The sequence below is a fragment of the Colletotrichum phormii genome (assembly GCF_030913505.1).
Source record: "Colletotrichum phormii strain CBS 102054 chromosome Unknown BDP81scaffold_5, whole genome shotgun sequence".
In the NCBI taxonomy this organism is placed as follows: Eukaryota; Fungi; Ascomycota; class Sordariomycetes; order Glomerellales; family Glomerellaceae; genus Colletotrichum; species Colletotrichum phormii.
Window position 1 is genome coordinate 2,071,930 of NW_026851447.1, and position 16,663 is coordinate 2,088,592.

The 16,663-nt window shown below is 54.0% G+C and overlaps 7 protein-coding genes across 7 annotated transcripts; 2 read left to right on the forward strand and 5 right to left on the reverse strand.

Moving 5' to 3' along the window:
- Positions 1-933: 933 nt before the first annotated feature.
- Positions 934-2,486, reverse strand: BDP81DRAFT_391926 (phenylalanyl-tRNA synthetase; the record flags this gene model as incomplete). The annotated part of the gene is made up of 2 exons (XM_060587625.1): positions 934-2,291; positions 2,351-2,486. 2 exons carry the CDS (start codon positions 2,484-2,486, stop codon positions 934-936), a joined length of 1,494 nt encoding a protein of 497 aa, XP_060448484.1.
- A 1,028-nt stretch (positions 2,487-3,514) lies between these two features.
- BDP81DRAFT_312927 (mitochondrial carrier domain-containing protein) lies at positions 3,515-4,834 on the forward strand (the record flags this gene model as incomplete). The annotated part of the gene is made up of 4 exons (XM_060583851.1): positions 3,515-3,707; positions 3,802-3,806; positions 3,962-4,668; positions 4,735-4,834. 4 exons carry the CDS (start codon positions 3,515-3,517, stop codon positions 4,832-4,834), a joined length of 1,005 nt encoding a protein of 334 aa, XP_060448485.1.
- A 652-nt stretch (positions 4,835-5,486) lies between these two features.
- BDP81DRAFT_313187 (RNA polymerase Rpb3/RpoA insert domain-containing protein) lies at positions 5,487-6,627 on the reverse strand (the record flags this gene model as incomplete). The annotated part of the gene is made up of 3 exons (XM_060583871.1): positions 5,487-5,877; positions 5,936-6,501; positions 6,565-6,627. 3 exons carry the CDS (start codon positions 6,625-6,627, stop codon positions 5,487-5,489), a joined length of 1,020 nt encoding a protein of 339 aa, XP_060448486.1.
- A 586-nt stretch (positions 6,628-7,213) lies between these two features.
- On the forward strand, positions 7,214-7,997 carry BDP81DRAFT_447481 (GrpE protein; the record flags this gene model as incomplete). The annotated part of the gene is made up of 2 exons (XM_060592188.1): positions 7,214-7,477; positions 7,554-7,997. The coding sequence occupies 2 exons, from the start codon at positions 7,214-7,216 to the stop codon at positions 7,995-7,997; spliced, it is 708 nt and encodes a 235-aa protein (XP_060448487.1).
- Positions 7,998-8,446: 449 nt separating this feature from the next.
- BDP81DRAFT_184889 (uncharacterized protein) lies at positions 8,447-9,247 on the reverse strand. The gene is made up of 2 exons (XM_060582333.1): positions 8,735-9,247; positions 8,447-8,674 (listed from the first exon to the last, which is right to left on the reverse strand). Exons 1-2 carry the CDS (start codon positions 9,117-9,119, stop codon positions 8,487-8,489), a joined length of 573 nt encoding a protein of 190 aa, XP_060448488.1. The 5' UTR covers positions 9,120-9,247; the 3' UTR covers positions 8,447-8,486.
- On the reverse strand, positions 8,951-11,950 carry BDP81DRAFT_369861 (uncharacterized protein). The gene is made up of 9 exons (XM_060586596.1): positions 11,716-11,950; positions 11,542-11,662; positions 10,966-11,368; positions 10,775-10,848; positions 10,499-10,719; positions 10,323-10,450; positions 10,101-10,269; positions 9,637-10,046; positions 8,951-9,444 (listed from the first exon to the last, which is right to left on the reverse strand). The coding sequence occupies exons 1-9, from the start codon at positions 11,897-11,899 to the stop codon at positions 9,145-9,147; spliced, it is 2,010 nt and encodes a 669-aa protein (XP_060448489.1). The 5' UTR covers positions 11,900-11,950; the 3' UTR covers positions 8,951-9,144.
- Positions 11,951-13,307: 1,357 nt separating this feature from the next.
- Positions 13,308-16,580, reverse strand: BDP81DRAFT_447483 (replication factor RFC1 C terminal domain-containing protein; the record flags this gene model as incomplete). The annotated part of the gene is made up of 4 exons (XM_060592189.1): positions 13,308-13,641; positions 13,693-16,296; positions 16,345-16,383; positions 16,435-16,580. The coding sequence occupies 4 exons, from the start codon at positions 16,578-16,580 to the stop codon at positions 13,308-13,310; spliced, it is 3,123 nt and encodes a 1,040-aa protein (XP_060448490.1).
- Between the last annotated feature and the right edge of the window lie 83 nt (positions 16,581-16,663).

Genomic DNA, 16,663 nt, shown 5'->3' on the forward strand with positions numbered 1-16,663 from the left:
GGTCGAAGTTCTGCTCCATCTTCCCGAAGACTAATGCGCACGTGCTGCGCGCGCGAGCATGGTTTGTAGGTTTTGCGCATGATACAACCGATCTGCAACCCCGGCGTCACTGCTTCAGATTGCTTCTTATTATGTCGTACCTGGCGGAACCGCACTCCCGCTTTCACGGCCCAGCATGATTACATTCGTCTGAGGATATCTCGGGAGAGGAGATGGATAGGCTCGATACAGCCAGCAAGCAACAAGATCTTTCCCTGTCCTCTTCCGAGATGCTCGGACACTGACAAGGGCGTCGAGAAAGGAATGTTTCCAACGGGCTCTGCCACTGCCTTGTCTTTGGTCTGATGTTTTGTATACCTACTTTACACGGTTGCTTCAGAACAATGGCTTCCGAGAAACACAGCATAGCACATCTGCAAGACGACGGGATCAAAGGAAATCCCGAGTCCCCGTAAATTTTTCATCCTGAACTTCTAGTCTCTGGTTCATAGCTCAGCCTTTGCAAAACCAAGCTCGAGCTCGGGTTCATCCTTATTGGGGGTTGCTTTATAGTACAGAGTTGTTGATATGATACACGGGCGTGACGGCGTCACGACGACAAGAAATCTCGTCTTCCCTCTTCCTCTCCACCGGTACAGAGCCGAGGGCGACAAGCCAAAACTTAGCAGCACTCTTCTCGCGACAACCGCCCCAAGCAAGGCATACAACTTACACCTGGATCCTAGTATACTAGAATGATGCCATGCAGGAGTGGACTTACTCACCGCCATCGGGAGCCCATCCCATCATCTGAAGATGAGGGAAATAAAAAAGGTGTTGGCAGCACAGCCCCCTTCTTACCCCTCAACTAATGCCAACGTTAAACAAACGCTGGCAACGTGTCGGCTATCCGTACACAGTGTATTGCCTTTTTTTCGCTTTCACTTTTTTTTTTTACCGGATCTCGACGCCTAGCTTTTCGACCAATTTCCGGGTCACCTCGCTGTGCATCTCATTGGTCTCCTCGTTGGTCAGGGTCCGCTCCAGACTTCGGTAGTTGATGCGGTAGCACATGCTGCGCCTCCCCGTCTTGGGGTGCGTGAACTCGTCCACCAGCCGGACGTCCTCGGCCCGCTCGCCGGCGATTTCGCGCACCAGCTCCATAAAGTCGTTTTCGTGGAAGTCCTGCGCGTTGGCTTTCGTGTTGCCGCCCGCCGAGGAGGTGCTCTTGAGCCAAAAGGAGACGTCCTTGGGGCAGGCCGGGTGCTTTGAAAAGGGCACGAAGCGTCGCATGGCGTCAAGCTGGTCCGAGACGCCGCGGAACTGGCTGAGGAACCGCTCGTCTTTGGACCAGAAGAGGCGGATGTCGGGGATCTGGAAGAGGAGCATGGCGATGCGCTCGAGGCCGATGCCGAAAGCCCAGCCGACCTGCTGCGGCACGCCCGCGTTGATGGCGATGTCTTGCTTCACGACGCCGCAGCCTAGCACCTCGAGCCAGTCGCCGGCGTAGTAGACCTCGAGCTCCCACGAGGGGCTCGTGAAGGGGAAGTAGGCCTCGACCCAGCGGACGCGGAGGGGTTCGTCCTTGTAATTCGGGTCCGCTTTCGCGGCGGCGGCTTTTGCCCTTGTGAAGATCTCGACCACCATGTTCTCGAGCGAGCGCTTCAGGTGGGCGCCGATGGCCTCGGTCTCGGCGGGGGAGTGGTGGCCTTCCTGTAGGGGGTTCCGTTCCGCGTCGTAGGCCGGGTGGGGGTCCTCGACCTTGACGTTGTGCTTCGGCAGCTTGTTGAGGTCCTCCCACACGGCGGCAGCGATGTCGCCGTTGGGAACCTTTGTCCTGTCCCACATGCGGGCGCCCTCCATCTGGTGGAAGACGGGGTAGTGACTCCTGTCGATGGCGTCGCGGCGGTAAACGTCTGCGCTGATGAGGTAGCCCTCGCTCAGGTTCTTTTGAAAGGTCTGCGCCTGGTGGGCGCTCGTGTGTGTGCGGAGGAGGGTGTCCTTGTTGAAGTAATAGGTGTCTGATTTCGCGCGGCCGGGGTGGTCTAAGGGAAACCCGAGCGAGTCAAAGTTTTGGTGCGTCGTGACGACGGGGTCGAATGTGTTGTGGTATTTGTAGGTGGGCGCGGGGAACTGCGACTCGATGATTTGGCGGGTGATGTAGACGGGGTGGTCTTTTTGGAGGTGAAGCTTGCGCGAGGCGGCGTCGAGAACGTTTGAAGGGACGTTGAACCAGGTGTCTGTTGGTATCGTTTGGCCGTTGACCTCGACGGTCCTTTTCTGGTCTAGGGTTTTTGAAATCGTCGAGGGTTCTGAGGTGTTGTTTGTTTAGGTTATGGGATCATCAAGGAATGTTTGACTGTGATCTAACCTGAGGAGTAGCTGCACCGGCTACCGCTCATCGACAATGAAGCGGGAGCTTGCCATTGTCGAGGAGCTCTGGCGGCGCAGGTGGCGCCACGGAAGCAACTTTGCAATTGCCTCCCGGCCAATCTTGGGACGAGCATTTTGAAGTTGTATACACCTTTGTCCGGATACAAAGGCTGTTGTGCTATGTGCTCATCACAGGCGTAGAGCTTCTCAGTCGGTTGTTCCGACAATGTCTGAAGCAGCAGTCGCGAAAGATGGAGAAAAAGGGAGCTTGCTGAAGTTCGGTTTCCGTCAAAAAGTGTCGATCACCAGAGGTCTACGGGAACGCACGGGCCAAGCCAATTGGGGGTTCGCGACCGGAGCGGGTACACGGCGCCAGGCCCTGCCGACTCCCCCGGAGCAAGGGTCCGGAGACGCCTTCCATTACCTTAGCGCATGGCACCCTTGCTTCGTTGCAGGCCCAATGACGCACCAAAAAAATCGAAGCAGCTGGTTAGGTTGTTGTTTGTTGGTGCCGGTGGCTCCCTCTGAAAGAGGATGGAGGACTTGCTCAATCAGCAAATCTCGTTTTTTTTTCCCTTCCCTTGAGCCGACTCGAAGCGCGTCCCCAAATCGGTGTTAATTAAACCAGAAAGAAAGATAACGGGAAAAAAAAAAACCGTTCGCGATAAACCGAGCCGATCTCCAATTCCTCGGCCTTCTTTCCTCCCACCACCTGCATACCTCGAAGTAGCGACCAAAATAAAAAGCCTCCTGCACGACCACACCACCCTCTCCCCCGAAGTCGGCTTTATAACAAAAAAAAAACAAAAAAAAGACGTCACTCAACCGCAACGACCGAAAAGTGACGTCCCAGCAACACACGCTACCTATCCAGCTGATAATTGCCGACACGCGAGAGAGGGGGAACTGGCAATCTTGGACATAACTCACGTTAAATCCGAGAAAGGTTGTCCGTTTGTGCTTCTTCACTACGAATCCTCTGCCATTTTCGCGACGCAGTCTTCAATTGCGCCGCAGCGGGATGAGCTTATTATAGGATAGTGCGCAACACCCTGCAACGATGCAGTCCGCCGCCGCCGCCAACGTGGTCGCCAGTAAACCGGCCAACGAGCCGTCAGGGCCGTCGGGGTCGTCGCCGTCGTCGCAGCCGTCACCGCGGAAGATGGGGCAGCTCGAGGAGGTCCAGGAGAAGCCGCAGTCGCAAGCGCAACCGACGGCTACGACGACGGCGACAACGACGACGCCGGCGCCTCAGAAGCAAAAGAAGACGGTGGAACCGTCGCTGCGGTATCCCTTCTGGTTCGGAGGCAGCGCCAGTAGCATGGCCGCCTGCGTGACCCATCCCCTGGATTTGGGTAAGTTCTGCCAACAATGATCTCGCGATATGGGCGCGAGAGCCTGCGATATCGCACATGTTTGAGCGAGCCAAGAGCTGACAATGTCTCACAGTAAAGGTAATGCGCTCCCACTCCAAGAATACACCGGGAAACAAACCCCTCGATCCATGATAGCAAACTCAAGCTCTTCCAAGACGTAGCACACAACTACTGTTCTACGTAGCTCCCAAAGCAAGACTTACTTACTTACACGATGCCACCACCCCATCTAGGTCCGCCTCCAGGTCCGCCGCCCCGACGCGCCAAAGAACATGGTCGGCACCTTCACCCACATCATCCGCAACCACGGCATAACAGGCCTCTACAACGGCCTCTCGGCCTCCCTCCTCCGCCAAATGACCTACTCCACCGTCCGCTTCGGCGCCTACGAGGAGATGAAGATCCGCGCCACCCGCGCAAACGACGGCAAACCCCCTTCCTTCCCCGTCCTCGTCGCCATGGCCTCGGCCGCGGGCTTCGTTGGCGGCATCTCGGGAAACGCCGCCGACGTCCTCAACGTCCGCATGCAGCAGGACGCCGCCCTCCCCGCCGCCGAGCGTCGCAACTACAGCCACGCCCTCGAGGGCATGCTCCGCATGGCGCGCGAGGAAGGCATCATGAGTTGGTTCAGGGGCGTCCTGCCCAATAGCATGCGCGCCGCGGCCATGACGGCCTCGCAGCTTGCGTCGTATGATACCTTCAAGGGTATGCTCATCCGCCACACGCCCATGGGGGATAACCTGACGACGCACTTTACGGCCTCGTTCCTCGCTGGTGCTGTGGCCGCTACGGTGACGAGCCCCATTGATGTCATCAAGACGCGGGTCATGTCGGCGAGCACCCAGGAGGGGCTGGTGCATACCCTGGCCAAGATTTACAAGGCCGAGGGCCTTGGGTGGATGTTCAAGGGCTGGGTGCCCAGTTTCCTCCGCCTCGGACCGTACGTTCTTACCCCCCGCTTGCTCGTATGATGAATATCTTGTACGCTTTACTAACCCCCGTCTAGACAAACCATCTGTACATTTGTCTTCCTAGAAATGCACCGCAATGTCTATAGAAAGGTCGCCGACATCGGCAACGGTGAAGATGCGTCCATCAAGGGGTAATAGATACACAAAAAAGGCTTGTGTTGTGTTATAGAATGAGCATTTAGATACATAGACTGGTGCTGCATCATCATCACTAGTACCATCTTGGCATGTTTGGAGGCGTTGGAAAAGAGGCAACTCTGCTGCATTTGACAGGAGTCACGGAGGGTATATACAGGAAAAAAAGAAAGAGTTGGTTTTCTTTGCAGCAATCCAATGTTCGCTTCATGTGAGGTTTCTGTGTGAGTTGTATTATAGATATCCGGGAAAAGGCGCACCTTCTCGGCCGAAATCAAGCCCCGCCTACCTCACTTCGCCCTTATATTTAACAGGCTTTTTTCTGCTTTCGCGATTGCTCTACCGTCGTCATCCCCTGTCACGGGTGTCTATAAGCGAATGGAAGCCAGTCTGGGTCCAGGTCTAACTAATCGTCAGGACGCTGAGAGGCCTACCACCTCTTGCCGCTGCGGAGTGCATCTTATTGTGCGTGCTTGATCCGTTTCGCGCGTCGCAAGGCAACCTCCATCTCCCTCCACTTGGGCCAATTTAACCAGCTGATGGCCAAGCTAGCTTCGTTGCAAAAACTCGCAAACTCCATTACCGCCCCCATGTCTCAAAGTGGTTTTCATACATAAACGCCTTTTTATGATTTTGTGCTTGTCGTTCTCTCTCAGTTCCATCCAGACTGTCCGGAGGCGCCGTAAGGGGTAGTGGTGGTATAGGGTGTCGTTGCATTGCCTCCCCACGAGGTCTGGTTGCCCCCATTGAAAGGAGTGGTGTAGCCTTGGTCTTGCCAGGGGTTGCCACCGTCCATGTCCAGGTTGGGGCTGCGAGGTCCATCAAAGTCGCCCATGCCATCGTCGTCTGCCTCGCCTGTGAGGATGTGGAGCGTGAGGGCCAGCTTCTCTTGCAAAATCTTGATTCCCTCCTGGATAATCTGATCCGGCTCCAGACTGCCTACACCTTCGACCTCAAAGTAGAACTTGCCGGGAAGCGCGTCGTAGTCGAAGGCTTCGCCTTCTTGTGGGGGGTCCTCCATCTTGGCGTACTTGTTCTCGGGCCTTTACTACAGTTTAGCCATCTCTCACCCTCAAGGAGCATGTCATTCGCATTACTCACCATTCAGCCTTGGCATCTTCTTCAAACCACATGTCCAAGTGGTGCAGCTTGTTATGGGGGTCGTATTCAAACCCAACGGCAGACGTCGGCATCCATTTTGCGTGCTCCTTTGCGATGCCCTTCTTCGCGATGCATGATATTTTGAGTTCCTGCCCTTTGCGCAGCTTGCAAATCAAAGAGCCTTGTCCTTCAGGGTCGAGGATAACAGGGTTGCCCACGGTGCCGTTCTGTCTGAAGCTATCGGCAATGAGGTCGCTGGCGTAGACCTTCATGGTCTCGTCTGAAGAGCATCGCGCATGCAGCGTGAGCTTTACGCTGCAGTTGTCGCAGTACTGCTCGCAGTCACAGTCTCGGGTGTAAAGCAAGCTGTTGACGTCCTTGGATTGGAGGGGAATCAAACCCAGGCGATGGGCAATGAACTCGTCGGCAAGGACAGATGTGTTGGCCTCGATTTCGACCAGGTCGATAGCGATCACCGGGACTTCGGCTTGGATGACACGACGCAGCGAGTTGGCGAAGGAGAGGTCGCAGTTCGAGAGATCAAAGTTGACGTGGATATTATCAGCCTAACGAGACGCCGGGCTGTCAGTTTTAGAGCCACAAGCTAAGTGTCATTGAGAAAGTAGTACCCCTGAGATCTTGATCGATGGTCCTCCAGACTCGCCATCCAGCAGCATCGGCTCGTAATCCATCGCGCCGCCTTTCTCCTTTCAGTGGTAGCTCGGTCGAAGTTTCGGAGAAGCAATTCGGATTGTTCTGCGGCAAAAGTTTTCGATTCGATGTGTATGGGAAGCAAGAGCGCCTTGGCAATCGTAATTATCGTGGGTCGCAGGTGGGTTGAATGGGTGGAAGTTGGCGATCGTGTTCATGTGGAGGGGAGGCTGAATGGATATTTTTGCGACCAGAGGCAAAGAGAACACAAGCCGCCGCCTCAGGTGCCACTCAATTACCAATTGGAAGGTGCAGCGACCGTGCCTGGCGCCTGCTGAAAGCGCGTTGTTCTTGCCTTGGAGCTAGTGTTATCGATAAAGCTCTGAGCGGTCCCTCAATTCATCCGCCCCCGGATGGAGCTCTCTGGAATCTTATGATTGGGCGCGAACTTTCCCGCATGGCCGGGGGTTCAAGGGACGGCAATTCGTCACTTGGGGCCATTCCGATAAAATTTCATTTTCTTCTAAAAGCTTCTCCGTGCACGCGACCAGTCCCTACATCGCTTCCTCGAATCCAACCACGCTTTCGCCCTCCCGAGTCTTTCTCTCAAACTCCACAACCGCCACAATGTTCAGACAAGCTATTGCTACCTCTTCTCGCGCAGTGCGCACCGGCATGCGCACCCAGACCCCCAAGTCTGTCTTCCAAAATCAGTTCCAGAGCTCCCCTGCCTTCAGGATACGAGCCGCGCAACCCTCCGTTGCGAGATGGTACAGCGACGCCAAGGAGAATACCGAGGCCACCAAGGAGGGCGAGAAGCCCGCTGATGATGCCGAGTCTGCCCTGAAGAAGCAGCTGGAGACCAAGGAGAAGGAGGCTGCCGACTGGAAGGTTCGTTCGCATTCTGTCTCCCCCCGATCTCGGCGACCGAGTTTCGAGACCCAGTTCTAACATGCAGCTCTTCCAGGACAAGTGCCTTCGCACCGTCGCCGACTTCCGTAACCTCCAGGACCGCACACAACGCGAGGTCAAGCAGGCGCGCGACTTCGCCCTGCAGAAGTTCTCAAAGGACCTCATTGACAGCATCGACAACCTCGACCGCGCCCTCTCCATGGTGCCCCAGGAGAAGCTTCAGGTCGAGGAGAAGTCTGGCGACCTCAAGGACCTCGCCAACCTGTACGAGGGTCTCAAGATGACCGACGACATCCTTATGTCGACGCTGAAGAAGCACGGCATCGAGCGCTTCGACCCCGAGGGCGAGAAGTTCAACCCCAACGAGCACGACGCCACCTTCATGGCACCTCAGCCCGATAAGGAGGACAACACCGTCTTCCACGTCCAGCAGAAGGGCTTCAAGCTCAACGGCCGCGTGATGCGCGCTGCCAAGGTCGGCGTCGTGAAGAACGCTTAGAAAGACTGATGTCTCGACATCTTTCATACAATTTCCGATCTCTACGAAGATCTTGTTCTAAAAATCATGGGGCTAGTCGGCTGACCGCTGGAGGCATCGGCGACTTACAAGCCCCCTTGTACCATTATGTTCTACGATATTCTCTCGATTCCCGGAACAGCGAACTGGGCGTTCCGGTCGGTGTATAATGCTCCTCTCATGATGTGACAATAGCATGGCGGAAAAAAATGTAAGGGTGCCGCAAATGGGAAGGCCTTTTTGCTGGATGAAAAGAAGAAACGGATAGAATCTGGATAAGTTTGTGTATACAATAGACCCCGAATAGGGGTTTCGGGGTCTGACGATTCTTCTCAAAGCTCTGGTACAATTTAATCATACCGTCTAGGAGATTTCAATCTCCCTGTGTCTTAATCACACACGCATAATCACATCCCGGTCTTTGCATTTACGCTCGGTCAAGGTTGAACGTAATACTTTGACACATCCTATTTACACTGACACTGCCGTAAGGCCGCCCTCGGCACTCAGGCAAATCTTACATCTTCCAGTTATCTCGTCATAGAGTATCGTACTCAAACAGTGACCACATCCTGACCCAAAGCATCGTTCGTGGAAAGCAATCTGAAAGGGAGAACAAAATCGAGAAGCTCTCGTCAAGGATTGTTGGCTTCCCCGACCTGCGCCGTAGTGTTAGTCAATGGTCCCACTCGATACTGATGATAGTAGCTTGGCAGTACCTAATTGTTTGCTCATAGGAAACTTATGAGAAAGCCGAGAAGTCGACCCCGGTGATTCAAAGCAATCATAGTCGTCGAGAATAGTCTGCTCACCACCGGTTGCAACAGCCATATGGGGAGAGGAGTCAACCACAGCTTGGACCTTGATAGTCCCCGACAGCAACGTAGCAATTCGAAGTCGACTAAGCGAGATGTGTGATGTTCTGCCCTGTCGATCGTCTTCCCTTCTCAGGGTTTGTCCTAGTGTTGTCGTAAGCCAGACGAACTGATCATGATTTGAATCCCAGAACTTACCCATCAGCAACATTTCACTGAAGAACCATGCCAAACGCAGCAGGATAAAAGCGAGAATACCACAAGCACAACTGACTGTGCTGCAGAACATTTTTCACTAGACGATCACCTCAAGATCAACCAGTAAGGTCCAAAGCCGCCATCTTGTCCCGAAAGTTCTGCGAGACAGCCCGGCGAACCTCCTCGGGACTCGCCAAGTTGGCTCTCGAGCACTCATCCTTGATCCGAGTCTTGACCCGAATCAGCTCACTCTTCATCTTCTCATTCTCCTCCTCGGCGTCCTTGAGGGAGTGGAACTTGGCCTGGACCTCGTAACGCAAGTCGTGCAAGTGCGCAGACACACGGCGCAGCACGCGCTTCTCATGCTTCAGGCGCTTGGCGAGCTCCTCGGCAGCCTTTCTCTCCTGCTCGGCGCGCTCCTCGGCAGCTTTGCGCTCTCGCTCGGCACGCTCTTCGGCAGCCTTGCGCTCCTTCTCGGCGAGCTCTTCCGCGGCCTTTCTCTCCTTCTCGGCCTTCTCCCAGGCGGCCTTACGTTCCCAAGCTTCTCTGAGCTCCCGCGCGGCACGCTCCCGATCGGCGCGCTCCTTGGCGGCCCTCTGTGCCAAGACGTGATCAACAGATAGGCGCATCTCGCGCAGCTCCTTCTGAGCCCGGCCGACGTCGTCGCGCAGAACGGCGTTCTCGCGGGTGACTTCCTCGTCCCGGGTTTTCCAGCGGAGGATGGTCTTCTGGCGCTGCGTGATGAGGTTAGCCGCGCTCGCCGCCTCGACGCCGGCAACCTTGCGGGCGCCGGGGGTCTTGAGGATCTCTTCGATCTCAGAGTGGGTGTAGTGTTCGGCATAGATGGCGCCGGGCTCGGCAGTGGCTATAGAGTCGTCGGTGACGGGCGCGGGGGGCGCGATTGGGGGGTCGCCCTGTTCATGATACTCAATCTTGCGGAAGTTACGTCCGACTTCGGGGTTCATGCGGTCGAAGAGGCCGAACCACCAGTTGCGCATCTTGTGCTGCAAGGTCACGCCTATGCTAGAGTCAGTGATTTGTGGCATGAGAGGGCCGTTGTTGTGCTAGTTACCAGCAGGTAGGTAGAGGATAGAAGGCTCAGAATCAAGAGAGTAGCAGGGCGTGAGATAGCCATTGTCGTTGATGTCTCTCTGGGTCTCGAACTCCATTCTGAGACGGTCAGGGGCTTTCACTTTAGGAGGGCCATCGTCCATGGCAGTCGCGGGACGCATACGCCGAGCCTATGATTTGTTTAGCATTGGGTTGCTTGGAAAGGTGATCTAGTACAACTTACATCTTCCGGGAAGATTTTGCCGTCAGTGTTCTGCTCGGCACAGCCCTCGGCAAGAAGGCGGAAAGTACAAGGAGAGATTCTTCCAGACGCGGGATCACCCTCATCGTCCGAGATACCGTAGTCCTCGACTAACATGTGTCAGTATCGGCGCAAACAAGGACCTGAGCCAGACTTACCAAAGTTGCGGTCCGGGTCGTAGGGCAGCTTGTAGGGGAGCAGCCCCTCGAAAGAGGGCCCAGAGGCCTCAGCGACCTGAGGGAGGTAATCCTCGAATCTGAAGCCCTCAAAGTCGGGCACGACGTGGAGGTAGTTGGGTCGAGGGACATTGTAGGCTGCCTTCCTGTCCGCCGTATCCGGGGCATACTCGTGAGATAGCAGATGAGTGTCATCGAGCATCCTAGATACAGTCAGTCATGAGTATGAATTGAACAACTCGTCACATGAAAACTCACTTGACATAGTCATCCGTCTCTCGCTCCAGCTCAGTGTGCAAGCCTGGAGTCTCGGTTCCCTTGACAGGAGACGACTGCGTCTTGGAAGCTCTAGGGAGATTTATGGTTAGGAGGATGACAAGTAAGAGGGTACGTCCTCGGAAAGAGACTCACTTCTGGGATTCGCCGGGTGCAAAGCAGCCACCGTCGACGGCCATTTCCTTCCCCTTGCTCTCGGAATTCCCACAAGGCTGGCTGTGAGCAAAACCACCACCATCAACAGCTCTTCCTTTTCCCTTGACGTCGGGTTTCTCATCATGTTGGCAAGACGGGCCGTTAACCGCAACCTTGGCACCGTCTCTCTTAGCTCTTAGAGCAGACTCGAAAGCCTTCACCTCCATCCAAGATCGCAGTGGGTCGCTCGCATCCCTCATGGAGCCGCGGACAGCATCGTAGGCCTTCATCATGGAGTCTGTCATCTTCCACTCCTTCGCGTAAGGGTGGCCGGCGGAGCAGCCAGGGAGCTGACGGCTAGGCTCATCGAAACCGTAATCGACCAGGTTGCTCTGGAAGATGGACCAGTCCTTGGTAGTGGGGATACCCTCGATCTGGATGCTGGGATCCAGTGCTAAGATAAGTCGGTTAGCTACGACATCCGTATTAGGGGAAGAACAAACAAAAAAGTATACGCAGCCCTGGCAGGAAGTAGGTGAAGTCAGTAGAGCAGAAAGCTATTCATTGAAACCAGAATATGCTATCTAGGGACCTAGTGGAAGCAGCAAAACAACGCGGAGCACTTGATACCTTCATGGACCGAACGCGAGTACGACTCCGAATCGGTGCTAATGCTCACCTCCCAGAGGTTGACACCAGCATAGCGGGCATGGTCAAAAACGACGGTATCCGGGCCTGTTTCAAGAAATGAGAGACAGAAATGAGAAGGCAGCGAATCGACGACTTACTCGAAGAACGATTGAACTCGCGCAAGTTATTGTCTTGCTCCCAATTGCCGTATAAGAGCGTGTCATGGGTAAAGGCTCCATTCTCCTGGCCGTGGGGTCCGACGTTGGAGTTCATCATCTCAAACTCGTTGAGGTCGTAGATGTCCTCATGGTCCTCGCTGAGGAAGCCCTGCTCGTCGTACATGTTGGCAAGGTGAACTTCGCGGGACGACTCGCGAGATGCCTCTTCGATGATCGAAAGGCGATGGGGATTGTGATCGTTGAGATCACCCGCTGTATCGATCTTGTTTGCTATTTATTTTTCGTCAGAAATACCCTTCCTATTTACGATGAAAGCATCCCAAAAAAATCATGAGCAGTTGGATGACTTACCAGACTTGGAGCGCGAGTGCTTGCCACAGTCAAGTCGAGAAGACATGCTCGACAGGCGCTTGAGAGTAGTGAAGCTCTTAGATCTTTTGAGTGAATAGGATGCCTTCGATACCAGACCTGTGATGAGAATAATGAGCAATTGCCAAACGATGAAATAATTGTTGGTAACGAGGATCCGATTCGAGGATAGGAAGGAAGGGTAAGCAGATGTTTTGTGAGTATTTTCCGAAGAAAAAAACACCTCAAACACTCGAGCTTGAAAGATGGATGAAACTCGGCAGGACTCGATGGGAAGAATGAAGAGGAAGGATCAGAAAATGGATGAGGTAAAGGCGATTGAGGTGAGAGATCGTGAGATCGGGAAGGGGAAGCGTCTAAGGCTATGAGAAATACTCACCCTTCCAAGCCTTTGCGGCAGCTCGAAACGTCTTCTTCGAGTGGGGCTCTCCTTGATCTTTCTCGTCCATCATCACGGAGCTTGAAGCCGTGTTGACTACTAAGCGGGTTTCCAGGTGTGTGGCTCCATGGGCGGTCGGTGGGATGTAGGCGTTGTAAGTGATGGGGATCATTGGATATAGTGGACTGCGCAACGAACGGCTTGGGTTAACTTTGTACAATTGGGAGGCGAAGTCAGAATTTGGGGCCATCAAGATAAACTCACTTTGAACTTGGGTGGTTGAAAGATGAAGGGTTTTCGAGCTTGTTTGGGTGCCTTTCAAGTCTTGTATGTGGTTGACACCACCCCTTGTGCAGGTGGTGATGTGTGTGTTGGGGATTTCTGGCAAAAGCCCAAGAACAACCTATTTTGGCAGGAAGCTTTCCTTTGGGATTCACTGGCAGTGGATGGGTGTGCACAAAAATCCCGTCTATCAAAGTACTGGCAGTTGCCCATCAGAGAGAAGTCAAGCTATAGCTATCATTCTCAAGTCTGGTTCTTCACACCTTAACTTTCACAGCCATTGTCGCTCACAGTATTTTACACCAATTCCCTTTCATGATGTACACCTCTCAAATCATGATATGATTGTTATACAGGTTCATACAATATCTAACCATAGAGAAGAGGTGTTCAAAGAAAAGCAGGAATTCCTGTTTTAAACCTCATAATCCTAACCATGCTATGCCGAGGTCGGGACTGCCTCACTCAAACTCAGTAGACATTGGCGTGCTCTCCTCAAGAAAGACGTCCCTCCTAGCATATTCTGTCGACCATTCTACCATTACTTCTTGCTCTTCCCCTTGGCAGTCGTTGCCTTGGCCTTGGGCCTACCCTTCTTCGGCTTGGCGTCTGCCTCTTCGTCGTCATCCTCATCGGCTGCTTTAGCCTTCTTCGTCGCTGTCTTAGCCTTCCGTTTGGGCGCTTTGATCAACTTGTCCTTCTTCAAGTCAATCTTGTCCTCGTCCTCCTCGTCCGCATCAGCAGGTTCCGCAACATCGGCATCATCGTCCTCCTCGATAGCTTCCTCAAGGTCCGGAGCCTCCTTCGCAACCTTCTTGGGCTCCATGATATTGCTGGCCTTCAAGAAAGGGATAGGATGAGACATTGCGTTGTAGCTGGGAAGTTATTAGCACTCAATATGGACATCGAGAAGAATGAGTACTCACGTTCGCGTGAATGCTGCCTTTGTCTTGGATTCGATATCAGCCCGGCCTTCAGCTTGCGGACCAACACCGAGCTCCTGAATCGCGTCAAAATCGTCTCGTGTCAAGTAGTAGCTGTCCATCAGCTCGATAATCTCGTCGACAGATTCCTTGCCTTCGACGGACAACCGACGGATCATCTGATCCCACAAGACAGGCAGATATTGCTGGCGAACCTCATTAGCGTCGCCAGAGGATCTCAGCCGCATGTGCGAGTGCAGCTCGCGGACAAAACGACCGAGTTTGCCCGTCTTGCTGTTATTGCCAAGCCAAGAAGTGAAGTTGGAGCCCATGAGCTGGCCAGCAACGAAGCTCGATGGCCGAACTGTGCTGAAAACTGCGTGAGTAGGCATAAGACTCCATTGCTGTTGAGGTCCGTGAATCATTCGATCAACCAGGTCACCATCGCTGATGCTTTCCGCCGCCTGATCCACCAATTCGAGGTATTTCAAGTTCTCCTCCCTCTTGTTGTAACCTCTGTTATTCAATGACATGGGCTTTGAGCGCAGATAGTTCTCCTGGATCATCAGGTAGCTGAATTCGTGGTCGTTGAAGTAGAGCTCGATCTTTTCGTTCAAGGTGGTTTTACTGGCAGGAGCGAACAGCCCACCAGCTAGCATCTTCTGGCAAATATCCCAAGGCTTGAGAACGACGTGTTTCTCCCATGCCTTGGTCATTGCCTTGCCCTTGTCATAGCTCATTGATGCTTGATCGAGTTTGGCGGTGGAGATCATGTTGATGATTTGCCGAATATCCTTGTTGCTGCCTTCGATGAGGGCATCGACGACAGGCACAGGAAGCTTGAGCCCTTCGCGATGGCAGATTGTCATAATACGTGACCGGACCTGCTCAACCGTCGGGCGCCTGAAGGGAACGTCCATGGCGACGAAGTCGAACGGCTTCATCTTTGGTAATTTCCGCTCGTTGCAAATGAGAATGAGGGGAATCTCAGTCTTCTTGCAGAACTTGGCCAGGGCTCCGACACCACCACGATCACCTGCGGACATTCCGTCAACTTCGTCCATAATCAAGACAATGTTCTTCTTTTCTCCGTCGACCTTCTTGCCATCTCCGGCAAAGTAGCCGAGAAGCGATGTGTTGTTCATGATATCAGCGACACCATTCTCGACCAATTTCTTGCTGCGAGTGTCACTGGCGTTGCTCTCAATGACATCGAAGCCCTCGAGTTTGGCAGCCAAGTGCGCCGCAGTCGTCTTGCCGATGCCTGGCGGACCAGAGATAATGATAGCTCGCGTGCCACCCATACCGTCTGCACCACGTCTCTGAAAGTCGTACTTGCGTGCCTTTTGCCAGTTCCTCAACCAAGCCTGGATCTTTTCGACCTGTGCCTTGTTGCCGCAGATGTGATTGAGTGCCGTCGGGGCATACTTTGATGTCCACAGCTGTACGGGAGCTGCTGTCGGGGTAGGGGCGGCTGTGGTCCCGCGAGCGGCTGCTGCTTGCTTGGCTGCTTTCTCTGCTGCAGCCTTCCGGGCCTTCTCCTCTCTCTCCATCTCCAATGCCTGGATCTTGATAGCCTCTTCATCCTTCTTCTTCTTTTCGCGCGCCTTCTCCGCACCCTTGCCGGAGCCGCCATAGGCAGGCAGTTTCCTGATGAGTTCGAAGAGACCCTCCTCGTTGATGGTTTTGATGTTCATGTCTCTGATTTTCTTCAGCTTGCTGGGTCCCGCGTCGTCTCCCAGAACAACATAGCTCGTCTTGCTGCTTGGTGCTCCAGTGATTTTTCCTCCGTACTTTTTGACCAAGGCCTGGCCTTCCTCGCGGCCAATTGTCTGAAGAACACCAGTGAAGACAAATGTCAGTCCATAGAGACATTCATCCTCGCCTTCGGGCAGTTTCGCAGCACCTGCATTAGCAGGGACAGCCGCGCTGTTTCCCCCTCCACCAGCATTCTTCCTCCAGTCAAACTTGGGTGCATTCGGGTCCTGGGCAGGAGGTGTCGGAGGGCGGACGGTGGGAATATTGTCAAGGATCGACTGGTAAGCCAAGTCTTCGGGTTCGTCGGCCTTCTTAGCCCTGGGAGCGCGTGGCTTAACGGGGGCCTTCTTCTTTGGCGGCTGCTCTTCCTCCTCTTCCTCCTCGTCCTCGTCAGGAGTTTTGCGCCTCTTTGTACCAGCTGCTGCCTTCGTAGTCTTGCTTGGAGTACCATTGGGGGCACTTCGAGAGGCTACACGCTTCGCTTTCGGTTTAATGTCCTCATCGCTATCGTCCTCCGCATAGTCGTCAGTCTTTCGCTTGTTGCGACCCTTTACATCGGCAGCAAAGATGTCATCGTCATCCTCGTCGTCTTCGTCCTTGTAGGCATCAGCATCGTCGTCGGAGTCGATTTTTGTGTATGTCCTAGCGGCCCGCTTCTTGGGCGATTCTTGTACAGGTTTGGCAGTAGTCTTCTTGGTGCGCGGGCTGGTCCTGATCTCTACTTCGGTCTTCACTTTGGTTGCTTGGTCTGGCTTTGCGGCGGGTACAGGCTTAGCCGCCTTCGAAGATTTGGATGACGCGAAGTAATCGCTGGCCGTGGTCTCAGTTCCCTTCGGAGCCTCGTCTCTGCTATAGAATTAGAAGCGATCGATGGAGAGAGAAATTCGATTCACGTACTTGGACTTCTTCTTGACAGCAGCTTTCGCAGCCGGCTTTCTAGGAGAAGTTAGCTACATTTTCAACTGCAAGTCTGTGAAATATACTAACGGCGCAGGTGTAGGCTCGGCATCGTCGTCGCTGTCCTCGATGACCTTCCTGTTCCTTCGTGCCTTCGGGGGCTCCTCGACCTTCTTCGGCGGTGGCCTCGGAGGCCCGCCTCCCTTAGGCCCAAAGAATGACCTAATATCAGGCATTGTGTCTTGTGCAGTGACCTGTCTTCCGTTGAGAAGTCGCAGAGAGCAACGAAAGGTTTTAATCGAAAGTTGGGCTGCTGTTG